The sequence below is a fragment of the Vicia villosa genome, linkage group LG2, assembly GCF_029867415.1.
Source record: "Vicia villosa cultivar HV-30 ecotype Madison, WI linkage group LG2, Vvil1.0, whole genome shotgun sequence".
Taxonomy (NCBI): domain Eukaryota; kingdom Viridiplantae; phylum Streptophyta; class Magnoliopsida; order Fabales; family Fabaceae; genus Vicia; species Vicia villosa.
In genome coordinates, this window is record NC_081181.1 from 65,791,777 (window position 1) to 65,808,766 (window position 16,990).

General features: G+C 34.0%; 1 protein-coding gene across 1 annotated transcript; it reads right to left on the minus strand.

Annotated features, from left to right (window-relative positions):
- Positions 1–4,755: 4,755 nt before the first annotated feature.
- On the minus strand, positions 4,756–8,140 carry LOC131649264 (uncharacterized). The gene is made up of 4 exons (XM_058919031.1): positions 6,598–8,140; positions 6,266–6,507; positions 5,152–5,955; positions 4,756–5,073 (listed from the first exon to the last, which is right to left on the minus strand). The coding sequence occupies exons 1-4, from the start codon at positions 8,138–8,140 to the stop codon at positions 4,756–4,758; spliced, it is 2,907 nt and encodes a 968-aa protein (XP_058775014.1).
- Positions 8,141–16,990: the final 8,850 nt, after the last annotated feature.

The window sequence follows — 16,990 nt, forward strand, 5'->3', positions numbered from 1 at the left end:
GTACAAAGCCCAAGGTTGTGGCTGACTCTAGCTAAGGAAAACATTATTTTCTGCCTTGTACAAAGCCCAAGGTTGTGGCGGACTCTTTTTTAAACTGAGTATGGATGACTCTATGGGGAAAAGATCCTGGGTGTTAGGAATCTTTGACATATGAAAATATGGTTTTTCTGCCTTGTACAAAGCCCAAGGTTGTGGCTACTGAGTGATGAAGAACTCACTGGGGAGACTCTATTATCTGCCTTGTACAATGCCCAAGGTTGAGGCAGACTCTTGACAGGGGAGTTTTATTGTTTGGGTGCCTTGTATGAAGCCCAAGGTTGAGGCTAACTATTTTTGTTGGTTTTGACTCTACTGAGGAGATTTTATTTTATTGAAAGACTGTTTTTCTTTGGAAGCTAACCCTTTCCAGGGATTTAGACTCAGCTGGAGAAATTATTAAAAGACTGATTTTATCATGTTTTTTGGAGGCTGACCCTTTCCAGGGGTTTTGACTCTTTTGGGGAAATTATCTCCTAAGAGAAATGAATCTTTATTATTTTTTTTGACATTTTTATTAATGACTTTGGAGGCTAACCCTTTCCAGGGGTTTTTATTGAAATGAATGATTTGGGTAGCTCTCCATTAATTATTAAAGGATGAAAGGATTGGCAGAAAGATTATCTAGTGGAGACTTCTTGTTTAAAGCCCAAGATAAAGGCTGACTCAATGCTGAGGATGACCAAAACATGGATCCTAGACTCTATTAAGGAGAATTGATGAAGATGAGGGTGTCAGAGACTGTCCATGTCTCTCATTCCAAAAGTGTACTCAAATGTAGAATTGAGACAAACTTAGCTTGTTTAAAGGCTGGTTTAAATTGGAAGAAACTCACCAGGGTAGGCTAAAAGGTGACTAAAGACCTGTTCCTATGTTTATAAGAAACCTGATGGGTCCTTGTATACAAGCTCAAGAGGAAGCTGGAAATGCTTTTAAGAAGCCTGTGGGTCCTTGTACAAAGCCCAAGAGGAGGCTAATCGAGGGTCCTTGTTATAGCACAAGAGAAAGCTATGTGGTTTTGAACTTATTTTGGCTCTAAGCAAAGGGGTAAGAGGTTTCACCGGGAATAATTCCTCTTTGGGTGGATGTGTCCTATTTTTTGGATTCTAAGGTTTTTACCAAGATGTTTCACCGGGAATAATTCATCTTGGGGGTTTGAACTACAGATCTCTAATTAGGAAAGAGCCTTCACCGGGAAGACATTCTCAATCCTAGGCCATATTCCTATAATATATATATAGTTTAACTGTCCTAGGGTTTATACTCAAACGTAGTTCTAAACTAATATACGCACAGTTTATATTTGACAGTAATTTAAATAAAGACTGTAAATTGAAAGCTTGTAAAGCCTAACCTGGATGGAGTGGAGGCCTTTGGAGAAGTATGTACAGAGCCTCAACAATGTTTTTGTTGTTTTGTTGATAACAGTTGAATATTTATTATGATAAACAGTTAATGTTTTTTGAAAACAGAAGAAGTGAAGATGGACAAAGGTCACATAGGTATCTGAAGAGTTTCACCGGGAATAATGCCCTTCAAATACCAGAAGAATGTTTTGAAAACAGAAAGAAGATTTTGAAAATACAGTTTTGAAAACAAGCTAAGAAGAGAAGGTTTTTGGGACTTACACTCTATTAGAGGCCCAGTACTTTACAGTACTGGTGTAAAAGCAATTTGAAAAATGATTTGGAATGATACAAGGTTTTGTTGTTTGAAAACCTTAATCATTTGATTTATTCGAAGATTGAAAACAGTTTTTGAAAATTGACAAAAGTCAACTTAATTAAGGTAAAAATAAAGATTTTTAACTAATTAAGACCTAAACAATTAGGGTTTTATCATAAACTTATTTACAAAATGATTAGGTTAAAACAAAGTGAATATATATATTTAAAGTATTTAAGAAAAAAACACTTAAAACATACTATTTTAAACCTAATTAAAACACATGAAATAAATAATATTTTTATGATTTTTTTGATTATTCACAAAATAGATATATTAAATGACAAGTGTGTGAAAAATGAAGTGAAAATGATTTAATTTGATAGGTTTATTAATTGTGTGAAGTTTGTATAAAAAAAGGAATGAAAATGGGTGCTAAAAAAATTGGTTTGGCCTTAGAGAGGTTCGAACCCACGCCCTTCATGATCACATTTCAAAACTTAACCAACTGAGCTGCGCGCGCAGCTTGTTAACTATATACACTCAATATATTATATTTTCAGATAAGCCAGGAAATTCAAATTTTACGCGCGCCATGTTCATCTTCTTCCTCGAGCTTCAGATTTTCAAATTCCTAACTCTCTGGTTTCTCAACTAAATGGCATGATGTAAACATCAATCTCACTCGTTTTTGGACAAGGAACATGATCATGGGCTCAAAATTCATTTATTCTAAGTGTAACTAACGAATTTCATCATGAACACGAAGAACATACAAACCCTAATTTTAAAATTAAATGATGCACAAGATGAATAAATGAATGATGATAGAGGGTTTTCAATCCTCTGATGATGCTGAACAAGATAGAATCGAGCTTTACCACAAAGAGTGCTTAAATTAAAGGGGTGGAGTTCAGAAACTTACCTCTGAAAATGGAGGTTGTGAGGATGATTGAGAGCACCTGGGCTTGTATGAATGATCTCAATAGCTTCCTTGAGACTCAATGATGCTAACTGAATGCTTATTGGAGCTTGAATCCTCCTGAATTGCTCTATGGACCTCCCTCGATTTCAGCTTCAAGTGAACATGGAGGTTGTTGGATTTGGAGTTACAGATGAGCTGCAGCCATCTGGTTAGCTTCACTATGACCTGAGGAGTGTGCCTGGATGATTGGCTTGGCTCAGAACCTCCTGAATTACTCCATGGACCTCCAACTGCAAATGATCCAAAGTGAGAGCAACAATGGTGTTCCTCCACTTACAGAAGTGATCCAGGTGCTTGGATCACCTCAAATGACCTCCCTTGAGATGTTAGAATGTTCACTTCTCAAAGATGAGCTCTGGTTTGAAGAAATCGATTCTTCTTGCCAAAGAACTTTGAAAAACAATGAACATGAGAAGAGAAAGAGAAAGCAAGGAATATGGTTGCTTTGGTGTGTTTTTGAATGAGGAATGCCTCTGTATTTATAGGCAAATGGATCAGAGCAATGGATCATAGTAAGCTTGCTTAGTGTAGTGAGTTTGGTTTCTTAGCCATGAAGGAATTCAAAGAATATTCCAAGTGCAATGATGAGCTCTTTGATACCACTCCCTAGCCATCGGTTTTGCTTGATCTTAGGGGACCAAATGGCTGCAGAAATGAGCTCCAATTGGTTGGGAGAAGATTCCTTTGATGAATCATCAATTTGCCATAAATTCAAAAATGCAATCATTACATAATCACATGCCTTTGTTTTTGGGAATCTTCTCTAATCCTTATGCAATGATGGAAATTGATGTATGGTATGGTTTCAGATGCATTAGAGGTCGTGTAGCATCACTTAGTGAAGCAAAATGCACAAAATTGCAAAGTTCCAAATTGTACATGACCTATAATTTTACTTCATGAGGCCAACTTTGAACAAGCATAACTCCTAGCTCAAATTGAATTTGGAGAAGGTTGAACACAATTTGGAAAGCCCTAAACATCTACTTCAAATCATTAGTTTGGAGTTTCTTCAGAATCCTTTGGGAAATTTGTGAAAAATGAGCCCAAAGTTGGATGAAAACTAGGTTAAAACACTTAGAAAAATTTCTAAGTGTTTATGACCTAAACTTCAAAATTTCCAAAACTTCATAAATGATTGATCTTTTGAAAAAAGTTCCTTTGTAAGATGTTGTTTTATTTTGTAAGATCTACAACTTTCATGTTGGAAGTTTTTTGAGTTGTGTAGGTGAAATTTTGAGTTCTCACCATGCCTTCAAAAACCCTAATTCCCGACTTTTTGCTCCTTGATGAATTTCTTTGAATTTCTTTGGTCAAATGACTTTAATATCCATTTATTGATGATATTGATCTTTGAAAGTCATTTTTTGACCAAAAACCTTAAAAGTCAATGATGATCCCACACAGTTGACTTTTCCTAACAAAGTGAATTTTTGGACTTTTGTGTAGAAACAAGATCTTATCCTCAAATGAATGGTGTAAATGGATTATATTGAGGTAGTAGAGATTCTTGAATCATGTCTTGAGTTTTGGATCCATGCCCTGATTAAAAGTCAACTATCTTGGTGAATTAGGTCAAAAAACCCTAACTGTCGACTAGAGGACAATGATGAGTGTAGACTTTGAATTGAGGTGTAATGTCCAGTGGATCTTGTTATATGAGTTATTTGAAGATGATTGATGTCTTTGAATGATTCCCTGGGGCTTTTTAGGGTTTCCCAAAGGTGATCCCTTATTTTAGTCCTTGATAGGCTCTAAACCCTAGTCTGTTGATCTGAGTAATCCTGTACTTAGATGACTGGGTGTCTTAATCAATCATAGGTGTAATAATGAGGCTTTTGAGTCTCATGATTGTGTTAGAGACTAATCCCTCTATTGATTGATCCTTTGCCTGAGTTTTCTTGTTTTTGAACAACCTCGATTGAATGTCAGGCTGTTCTGGGTACTTGCTTTGACTTGATGAAAAATCCTGAAGATATGTCATCTCAGGGGGGTCAAAAATTAGGGTATGACAGATGCTGTCCAAATCATTTGGTACACACACACGCTGTCCAAATAGGATTACCCCGTCAGATGCTCGAGAGAATTCCGGGAATTTCTCTTGAGCTTGCAACTCCATATTGAGCTTGACAGATTCTTTCTCGCAAAACATTCTCAACATTGAGATTACTAATCAACACACCCGTAGGTGCCCACACAAACTGCAAACTGAGATTCCTAAATTCTTCCATCAAATTGAATTCCATCATCATCAACTCCGCTACATGAATCTCCTTTCTGCTCAAGGCATCTGCAACCTTATTAGCCTTTCCTGGATGATACCTCAAATCAAAATTAAAGTCTTTCAAATACTCCATCCACCTCCTCTGACGCATATTCAGTTCTTTCTGGTCAAAAAGGTACTTTAAGCTCTTGTGATCACTAAACATTTCAAAGTGGACTCCATACAAGTAATGTCGCCATACTTTAAGTGCAAACACAATAGCCGCAAGTTCAAGGTCATGAGTAGGATAATTCTCTTCATGAGATCTTAGTTGTCTAGATGCATAAGCCACAACTTGACCTTCTTGCATTAAGACACCACCTAATCCTTTCTTTGATGCATCATAGAAAACTTCATAGGATTTATCCGGATCTGCAATTATCAATACCGGAGCAGTAGTCAACTTCTTCTTCAACCTTTGGAAACTCCGCTCACAATCGGAATTCCACTCAAAAGTAACTTCCTTCCTCGTAAGTCGGGTCATAGGTAGAGCTAGCTTTGAGAATCCCATAATGAACCGCCGATAGTAACCTGCTAATCCAAGGAAACTCCGAACTTCACTTGCATTCTTAGGTCGTTCCCAATTAATCACTGCTTCTACCTTTGACGGATCCACAGCCACACCGCCACCAGAAATGACATGTCCAAGGAACTTCACCTCGGACATCCAGAATTCACACTTACTCAACTTTGCAAATAATTGTTTCTCTCGAAGAACTGACAACACAATCCTCAAGTGTTCCATATGCTCATCCACCGTCTTAGAATATATTAAAATGTCGTCTATGAATATCACCACAAACCGGTCCAAATATGGTTGGAACACACGGTTCATGTAGTCCATAAAGACAGCAGGAGCATTGGTCACTCCAAACGGCATAACCAAGAATTCATAGTGGCCATACCGCGTTCTGAATGCGGTCTTCGATACATCGGAATTCTTCACCCGAATTTGATGATATCCCGACCTGAGATCAATCTTCGAGAACACACAGGCTCTTTTCAACTGATCCAGGCAGGGGCGGAGCTATAGCCCAGCGAGCCCGGGCACGCGCCCGGGCTCAACCCCTCCTTTCGTTGTATACTCCTCACCTAATAGTTGATTTTTTAGACAGCACTAGGGGCAAAATTAATAATTTTTATACAAAATTAAGGGCAAAATTACTAAAAACAGGGTGTAAAATTTTTGGACAAAATTAAGGGTAAAATTTTTAGACAAAATTAAGGGTAAAATTAGTATAAATAGGATGTAAAATTAGTAAAAACAAGGTATAAATTTTTTTGCCCAGGCTCCGTAAAATTTCTGGCTCCGCCACTGGATCCAGGAGGTCATCAATCCGTGGTAAAGGATACTTGTTCTTTATGGTCACTTTGTTGAGTTGTCGATAATCAATGCACAAACGCATACTACCATCCTTCTTCTTGACCAATAACACTGGAGCACCCCAAGGAAAGACACTTGGTCTGATAAAATGTTTTGCTATCAACTCCTCTAACTGACTCTTCAATTCTCTCAACTCTGTAGGAGACATTCGATATGGAGCAATAGAAACTGGAGCTGTTCCAGGAACAAGATCAATAGAGAATTCCACTTCCCTTTCTGGAGGAAGAGAAGTGACATCCTCCGGAAACACATCTGGAAACTCACAAACGACGGGAATATTTGATATATCTTTCTTGGTTTCAGATTCTGCGGTGAGAGCTAAAAGAAAAGATCTCTCCTGAACATAGAGACAACTAATTAGGTTAATTGTACCTTCGATTAGATTCCCAATCGCATCAATAGGAGCAGTCTCTTCTGCAGGAATAAAGATAGCCTTCTCCTTGCAACCAATGTATACTGAGTTGGCCGACAACCAATCCATGCCCAGTACTACATCAATCTTCTTTAGAGGCAAGCAAATAAGATCAATAGAGAACCTTCGGTCGTTGAAAGTGACTGAACAATCTCTACAAATCTCCAAGGCTTCGACCACATCATCCGTGGCAGATGAAATCAACATAGGAACAGAAAGACTAGTAGCCTCAAATCCGAGACGGCGCACACAAGAATTAGAAATAAAAGAATGCGTTGCTCCACAATCTACAAGAACAAAACAAGGTTGGTTATTTATAAAACACGTACCAGCAACAAGACTTGTGTTCCCTTGAGCCTTTCGAGCATCCAAGGTATACACTCGCCCTGTGGTCTTCTCAGGAATGTATGGCCTAGGGCAGTTAGGCCGGAGATGACCTTCCTGTCCACACTTGTAACACTTCACTGGACCGCTTCTACAGTTTCCATGGTGTTTGCTCCTACATTTGTTACACCAAGGAGGCTGAGTTGAACGGTTGACATAAGCGGGTTTCATTGCTGGAGGAGAGTTACGAGGCTTCAAGAATTGGCTCACTTTCCCTTGGTTTTGGCGAAAAGGTCGGTTTTGCTCCCTTTCTTCCTTAACCCTCTTCAGACTGTTTTCAGCAACATAACATTGTCGGAGACACTCAGCATAAGTAGTGAACTCCCTCTGAGACACACTGTGGGCAATATCAGCATTAAGGCCAAACAAAAACTGATTAATCTTCCATAACTCATCTGGTGCATAAACAGCTTGTCTGGAATAAGCAGCCATGTCCTCAAATTTTTCAGCATATTCAGAAACAGTGAGATTTCCTTGCTTGAATAACTGGAACTCTCTTTCTTTCTGGGCACGGATGCTGTTAGGGAAGTACTTCTCTAAGAAAGCGGTCTTGAAATGTTCCCAATCCTTAGGAATCCCTTGAGAAGTGAAGCGGGTGGAGGCAGTATCCCACCACCTACCTGCAGGACCCTTGAGTTTCTGAGCAGCAAAAATAACCTTTTCCTCCTCAGTGCATCGAATAGCCTGGAATATCCTCTCCATGCTATACAACCAATCATGGGCTACAATATGATTCAGGCTACCTGCAAACTCTGGAGGAGTCATCCGAAAGAAAGCACGAAAATCTGGCCCATTAGGAACTGGAGGAACAGGAGCAGCTGGTTGTTGTTGTTGATTCCCTTGCATACCTTGCATCATTTGCATCATCATCTGGTTCTGTTGTTGCATTTGTTGCATCATCTGCAACCAAGGTGCATTGGCATCACCAGCTGGATTGGGAATTGGAATTTCAGGCGGATTAGGAATTGGATTCCTTCTGGGTCTCCCAGGTCCTCTGCGTTGTTCAGCCATCTCCCTGTTCGTCCTACACACAGAATCAAGTTGATCAGGCTCAATACCATAAGTAGAACGCAAGGAATCATGCTAACAAACACGCAATTGAGACAGAATTATGCTGACTATGATGTTTCAAGGCGAAGCCGAGAATCGACCAGCTCTGATACCAACTGTAACACCCCACACATATCATTTCCTAGGATAATAAGTGCATGGCATTAATGGTACTGAAATCATGCATAAATACGCAGCGGATATTATAATGTTAGTATAATGAGTACAAAACAAGCCGAAACAGTCATGGCCGAATACATAAGTATCAAGTACTAATTCATGAGTTCCAAAAGAGAGTACATAAACTCAAACATAAGGTACTGAAGCTGAAGGAATAAAGAAAAGAAACAGGTCGTCGCCATCAAATATCACTGCAAGACTAAGTCGCCTTACCCTTGCCCTTGTCCTTGTCCTGTCTCGAAGATCCTGAAAAACAATAATTGAAATGGGGTGAGATTACTAAATCTCAGTGAGCCTCCCTATCTTAAGGGTTTGCTTGGTTCTACAAGGTACATGCATCATAAACGGATTCACCTAGAATCCGGGGTTATGCCTCACGTTTAGGTGCAAATACAAACAAGGGTATCACCACAATTTGGAAGTCCCTTAACTATCCAATGAGGCGTTCAATAAAACAACAATTCACAATATGCAAACTCACATCCTTATGTGAGGAATCAAGGAGTTATACCCATCTGACTAGGCTACCTCTACCACGTACACTCGGTGAGTATCCAAGTACATATATGTCGAAAGACTTGCACAAGCACACCGCACGATGAATTCGGGTCATTCCTATATGGAATTCCACCCGAGATGAGTTAAGTTATACCATTACCTACATGGCATTTACAACCTCATCACCAAGCACGCCAGTGAGTTACCAAGTGGGAAACGCCATTAAAGACCCCGGTCTTGCTTCCACTGCAATGGTATTCATCCTCTGGACGCAGGTGAGTAAACAGGTGCAATATGTCCTTTTCGACGTACAAGCCCACCGGGAGAAAGCCTAGTAACACTGTCTAATTGACGTTACTAGAGGTAAGTAATTCAGTGATTGCCGACATGGCATCACCCACTTACCATACTAATCACGCAGGTGAGTTACCAAGTGGGAAACGCCATTAAAGACCCTCACTTGCTTCCACCGCAATAGTAGCTCAGGTAACGCAAAATATACGGATATAGACACGTATATACAACAGGCATAATGCCAAATCATCCATGGTATATAATACATAACACAAACGCCACACGGGCTACCAATGGGCATCCACATAGTGGGTAAACAGGATTTATTATCCTAGTAGTACGGTTATACTCCGATTCACGCATATTCAACCAAGGCAAGTTCACAAAAATCAAGCATCCGAACATCCAATCGGAACGACGAGAAAACAATTTACATTGTATTATATGCACATAATATTAGACAAAATCCATCGTATATATATCATGTCATTTGTACATACTCGTCACATGTGAGTTAAATATGTTTCGATCATGGAATATATTAAACATAATCAAACCACATAATTATTTACAACGTACATGGACACACATTAGTCTCATAACAAAGAGGCTTTCGGTTCCCGACATGGAACAGAACTGCACTCTAGGGAATTAAACATACCATTCTTGATTCTATAAATGTTAATCCGACATCATGTAACTAAACATCCATTTTCCATAAATTTTAAATCAATTAAAAGCTTTATATCTAAGCATATTCATAAAGATCATTAAAAGACCTTTCCAACGCTTCCGACCGGGCTTCATTTCGAGTTACGAAACTCCAGTTATGATCAAAACAATAAAAGTTGTTTTCCTGTCAGTAAGCAATCGATTTACATCTTACTGCAATCGATTTACACCTGTAGCAGAGCCCAAAAATGACATTTTCAGGAAGGAAAATCGATTTACAACCCATGCAAATCGATTTGCTACTGAAGCAGAGTCAAAAAAACGTATTTTCCTGCATAAGACCAGTTCCAAAACATCCTAAAACATTCCTAAGGTTCCCTAATGATCCAAATTCGAACTCCATCATGTATCATCATTCTACAACATATAATCACATCAAAGAACACATACTTTATCCATTAAACAAACATGCAATGATTTTTATCACACAAATCCCCAATTTTCCCCAAATTTCAATTTCCCCACAAAACCCCAAGTCTCTAACTAGAGACTCACCTTAGATTGAATGAAGATTAAGCTACAACACTGGGCTAGGGAGATGGAGACGGTGACGAAATTCCACTTGCATGCAAGAAATTGATGAACTTGAAAAATGACTTTCTTCCTCTTCTTCCCTCTCTCACGGTTCCCTTCCTCTATTTTCTTTTTTTTTTCCAAGTCTGAATTTTGTTTTCAAAATAACAAGAGTGGAATGTCAATGTTGCCCCCAAACCATTCTCTTATTCCTAAATTGCCCTTTAGTCATAATCCAACTAACTTAGTTACTACATTCTTTTGTTTATTTTTTTTTTCCATTTAATAAATAAACAAACAATAGTGGGTTGTTACAAATAACGATATGATAAAAAATAAACAAATTTTATAAATATATAATTTGGTTATATATAAAATAATATTTTTTAAATATTCATAAATTAGTATCTTTTTAAATAATATTATTTACATCAAAATATAATTTTTATTAATTCATAATATAAAATAAAAAAATTATAAATGTGAATAATACTCCTGTATTTCTTTTAATCTAACATCATTTGAAGGAGCTGGGATATTAATTAGAATAGATTGTTAAATATTCTTTTACCAACAATCCATAAATATTTCTATTACATATAGAGAGCACATTGCTCACCTAATGATTTAATTAGTTTGTTTTTATTATAAAATTGGACCCTCGAGTCGTTTTGTACTTAAGACATTTTTGGAATATAATATATATCTATATATATATATATATATATATATATATATATATATATATATATATATATATATATATATATTTATTTATTTATTTATTTCAGGGTCGTTTTACCAAACAAGCCTTAAGTTCATTATCATTATGGGTAGAATTACCAATATCCCCTCCAACTAAGCATAATCTACTAGTTTGCCCTTTAGTTGGTTTGTAACCAACTCCTTTCCTTTCCAACTAATCTACTAACTCCTTTCTAATAATTCTTGGTGATAAATAGACATGCTTAAATAAATAGGGTGTTACATTTTCTTTTAGTTTAGATAATTTTTATTTTAAATAAAAAAAATAAAGTGAAATATATTTTATGATAATATCCTTAATGAATAATAATCACAATAAAATTATTTTTGGTAAGAATCTCTTTATATATAATTTTTGAATAATAAGTGTATTAGAAAATGATTGAGTATGATGTTCTCTATATAAAATTTTTAAGGTATATTTAAAACGAATATTTTCTTTAAAATGTTATTAAAGTTTATTGATGAAAATACTTTTAAGAAATATTAACTATAAATGAAGGTCTACGACAATAAATTTACATCGTGGGTTGTGAAAAAAAATTGAAAATTATTCTTTGAGCACAAGAAAAGATAATTACATTGAAAAGTAATGGAACTCACATCATTGAAAAGATGGATTGTGATGATTTTGATGATACTATTTGTCGCATTACATGCTGAATGCGTCTCTCCTATATGTGAAGCGAAGTGTGACTTTGAGTGTGCCAGAGTTGGTGAAGTTGAAGAAAGAGTAAAATGTGTTGATAATTGTGAAAAAACTAAATGTTAAGAGTAACATTGCAATTAACAATGGTATTTATGTATTTGTTTTATTTTTATCTATATAATTCAGTTTTATTTTTTTATAAAAAATATAAATATTCACATGTTTGTTTTTATTTTGTAGGTGCTCATGCTTGTGGTGCATACTTTACTTCTATAAATCTTCGAGCCTTGCAACAATTTTGTGTGTCAAAGTCAAATAAATATTTGTTATTTCATAATTTTAGTCTTTTTTGTGTTTCGTAATTGCTATTTCATAATTTTAGTCTTTTTTGTGTTTCATAATCATTACTTAAAATGATTTATTTTTGTCTTCAGTGTTTGTAATTCAATAATTAAGTTGCATCAATATTGTTAAGGCTCATATGACATTATATAAAATGTGAAAATTCTCCATGTTACAAAATTTTCAACCATCCAAATTTACAACATCCAAATTTACAAAATATTGTTAAGGCTCATATGACATTATATGATGTTTGAAGAGTTTAAAATTATTTTCCATGTTTAAAATTTTTCTTCATAAGTTATTCAAAAGAATTATATGTTTAAAATTTTTGTTCATAAGTTATTCAAAAGAATTATACCTTGTGGTATATTTTTGTCATAAAATAATTCAAAATATATCAAATTATATATCATAAAAATTTGTTAAATTAAAATCTTCTTAAGTATTATCATTTTGAATTTATATATTAGAAACACTTACTTTAACATATAATTTTAATTAATTGGGAAATTACATTGATAAAATTTATAAATATGAGCAATATTCATAATAGTTGTCTTATGAGATTCATATAAAATAAAATTGCATATAAAGAAAACATTAAAAGAAAAACCAACATTTAATAACGATATGATAAAAAACAAACAAATTTTATAAATATATAATTTGGTTATATATAAAATAATATTTTTTAAATATTCATAAATTAGTATCTTTTTAAATAATATTATTTACATCAAAATATAATTTTTATTAATTCATAATATTAAATAAAAAAATTGTAAATGTGAATAATACTCCCGTATTTCTTTTAATCTAACATCATTTGAAGGAGCTGGGATATTAATTAGAATAGATTGTTAAATATTTTTTTACCAACAATCCATAAATATTTCTATTACATATAGAGAGCACATTGCTCACCTAATGATTTAATTAGTTTGTTTTCATTATAAAATTGGACCCTCGGGTCGTTTTGTACTTAAGACATTTTTGGAATATAATATATATATATATATATATATATATATATATATATATATATATATATATATTAATTTATTTATTTATTTCATGGACGTTTTACCAAACAAGCCTTAAGTTCATTATCATTATGGATAGAATTACCAATATCCCATCCAACTAAGCATAATCTACTAGTTTCCCCTTTAGTTGGTTTTTAACCAACTCCTTTCCTTTCCAACTAATCTACTAACTCCTTTCTAATAATTCTTGGTGATAAATAGACATGCTTAAATAAATAGGGTGTTACATTTTCTTTTAGTTTAGATAATTTTTATTTTAAAAAAAAATGAAGTAAAATATATTTTATGATAATATCCTTAATGAATAATAATCACAATAAATTTATTTTTTGTAAGATTCTCTTTATATATAATTTTTGAATAATAAGTGTATTAGAAAATGATTGAGTATGATGTTCTCTATATAAATTTTTTAAATCTTATACATTAAATAAATCTGACGGTTAATAATAATAGTTCTCGTTTCACACGAAAAATATCAATTCTCACCGGATACACTCCAAATATATATATATATATATATATATATATATATATATATATATATATATATATATATATATATATATATATATATATATTACATGTTTTTGGAAAAAAATCATAACTATACAAAAAAAATCAATCAATCAAAATTGCTCATTATAACAAATATTTATCTTCCCATTTAACTTACAAAATGGTTAAGGTATATTTAAAACGAATATTTTCTTTAAAATGTTATTAAAGTTTATTGATGAAAATAGTTTTAAGAAATATTAACTATAAATAAAGGTCTACGACAAGAAATTTAAATCGTGGGTTGTGAAAAAAAATTGAAAATTATTCTTTGAGCACAAGAAAAGATAATTACATTGAAAAGTAATGGAACTCACATCATTGAAAAGATGGATTGTGATGATTTTGATGATACTATTTGTCGCATTACATGCTGAATGCGTCTCTCCTATATGTGAAGCGAAGTGTGACTTTGAGTGTGCCAGAGTTGGTGAAGTTGAAGAAAGAGTAAAATGTGTTGATAATTGTGAAAAAACTAAATGTTAAGAGTAACATTGCAATTAACAATGGTATTTATGTATTTGTTTTATTTTTATCTATATAATTCAGTTTTATTTTTTTATAAAAAATATAAATATTCACATGTTTGTTTTTATTTTGTAGGTGCTCATGCTTGTGGTGCATACTTTACTTCTATAAATCTTCGAGCCTTGCAACAATTTTGTGTGTCAAAGTCAAATAAATATTTGTTATTTCATAATTTTAGTCTTTGTTGTGTTTCATAATTGCTATTTCATAATTTTAGTCTTTTTTGTGTTTCATAATCATTACTTAAAATGATTTATTTTTGTCTCCAGTGTTTGTAATTCAATAATTAAGTTGCATCAATATTGTTAAGGCTCATATGACATTATATAAAATATGAAAATTCTCCATGTTACAAAATTTTCAACCATCCAAATTTACAACATCCAGTACATTACCTCCAAACCATATATATATATATATATATATATATATATATATATATATATATATATATATTATATTTTGAAAATTTTAATAATAATTATGCATTTTTTTTATAATACGAATAAAATATATATTAATAAGTAAAGAGAGTCACTCCAATGAGTCTACAATAACAGTCTACAATCTGAAAAACAGAGAATAACATATTACATAATAATTGATAATTAAAAAAAAATGTAATTTATAGAAGTGATAATCATAATCAAAAGTAACAAATTCAATATGTATAAACACCGCTTGATGTTGTTAAATCAATTTAAAAAATATTTAAGATAAATTAAACTATTGTTTTGACTAAAGTAATGTGTTAATGAATAAATATTATAAAGAGTCTCATTTTAGATCATATAACATAAGTTTGTCACTAGAACCAATTCTCATCTTATAATACTATTTATTTTATTTTTAGGTGATATTTTAAAAGTTTCAATAAATGTAACATATCTTTCTTTGTAAATATTTAAACGGATTTCTATATGACCCGTCACTCAAAAACATTACACATTAAATTCTTCAGCATATTGTTTTTTAATATATTTCATTTTTATAAAATTTATTAGTAATCGAATAAATTAATTTAACCATTGATATATTATATGATGTTTGAAGAGTTTAAAATTATTTTCCATGTTTAAAATTTTTGTTCATAAGTTATTCAAAAGAATTATATGTTTAAAATTTTTGTTCATAAGTTATTCAAAAGAATTATACCTTGTGTAATACCCCGTATTAAATTAAATGCTCTAATGTTATTAGCTGACACCGAGGTTTTATTAATTGGAACATTAGAGATACTTTTGGACACTTAAGTTATAAGTGCTAACTTAAGGTTATGTTGCTTATATTCTTTTCCTTTCTATTTCCCTTCCTCACAATTGCAACAACACAAGAATATAGAGAGATAAAGTAGAGAGAAGGAAGAGAAGAGGAAGAAAGAGCTTGTGAAGAGGAAAGCATGGATCTTCATCATTTCTCCGCCGAATCGACTCATCTTCGACATCAACGACTCATAATCGAGGTGGGTTCTAGTTAGAAACTTATAGCTTTTGATTATGGATGGAAATCATAAGTTATGCATTTTGGGGTTTTCTATAGAAAAACCTAGGTTTTGAATCAAACCATGAATGTTCATGATTTAGTGTTGTATATTCCTAGTGTACCATGTATAAGTTGTTTCTATGCTTTAGTATGATTCTGGAACAGGTTCAAGTATGGAGATGGTTGGATTAAACCATGGGAAAAGCAAGAAAACAGATCTGGAATTTCTGATTTCCGCGCGCTTCGCGGCGCGAACGGGGCTGCGCGGCGCGAACCATGCAGGTTTTTAGGGGTCTTGGTTCTGTCATCAGTACGCGGCGCGTACAAGGGTTCGCGACGCGAACACTATGAGAATGTTGTGAGGTTTGCCACTGCCTGAGGTTCGCGGCGCGACCTAGCTGTTGCGCGGCGCGAACTGAAGGTTACTTAGCCAATTCTTTAGTTTCATGAGATAAAACTGTTTCGATCGTAACTTTTGAACCATAACTCTATTTTAATCACCGTTCGAAGTGATAGGAAGCTAGAAGCGTGTACTTTCTAGTAGTGTAGGTTTTGGGAACAAAGGGGGAATTATTTAATCGAGAGTCGGGAATTGCTTGATTTCTTGGGTTGGTTTTCGTTCGAATTCTTGAGAACGTTATGCTTTTGGTATGATGCTTGTGTACTCTATAATTGTTATTGAGTTCTATTGCAGGTGGATTAGTATACCTTGTTATATGTGTTTATATCAAGAGGGTTGAATAACTCCATTGTTATGTGAATAAAAGTTAAGTGAGGAAACTAGGAGTTGTTAGGTTATGTAGCTTAACAAAGAAAACCTAGGATGAGACATTATATGGACATACGTGTTGGAATCTTATGAGGAAAGGCTAACAGGCCTAGTGATTTGCGTGAGCGGTCACCAAAGTATGAAAGGCTAACAGGCCTAGTGGTTTGCGGAAGCGATCACCATTGTTGATGTATTAATCGGAACCGTAGTATTTTCTTTATTTCTTTATTTTTCATTTGAATGCTAACAGGCATTCACCGTGCAGAGAGGCACATAATCTTGGCAGGTTTGATTCCCGCTTTTGTGTACGAATGGAACCTACGGGTAGAGACTTGTGATGGTGTACGGGCCATGTGAAGTGACGATTCATGGGGAAAGGCTCATGAGTCCGAATCCATGTCGTATGTCAAGATTTTTCCAAAGGATCCATGACTCGTGCCACCTCCTAGACG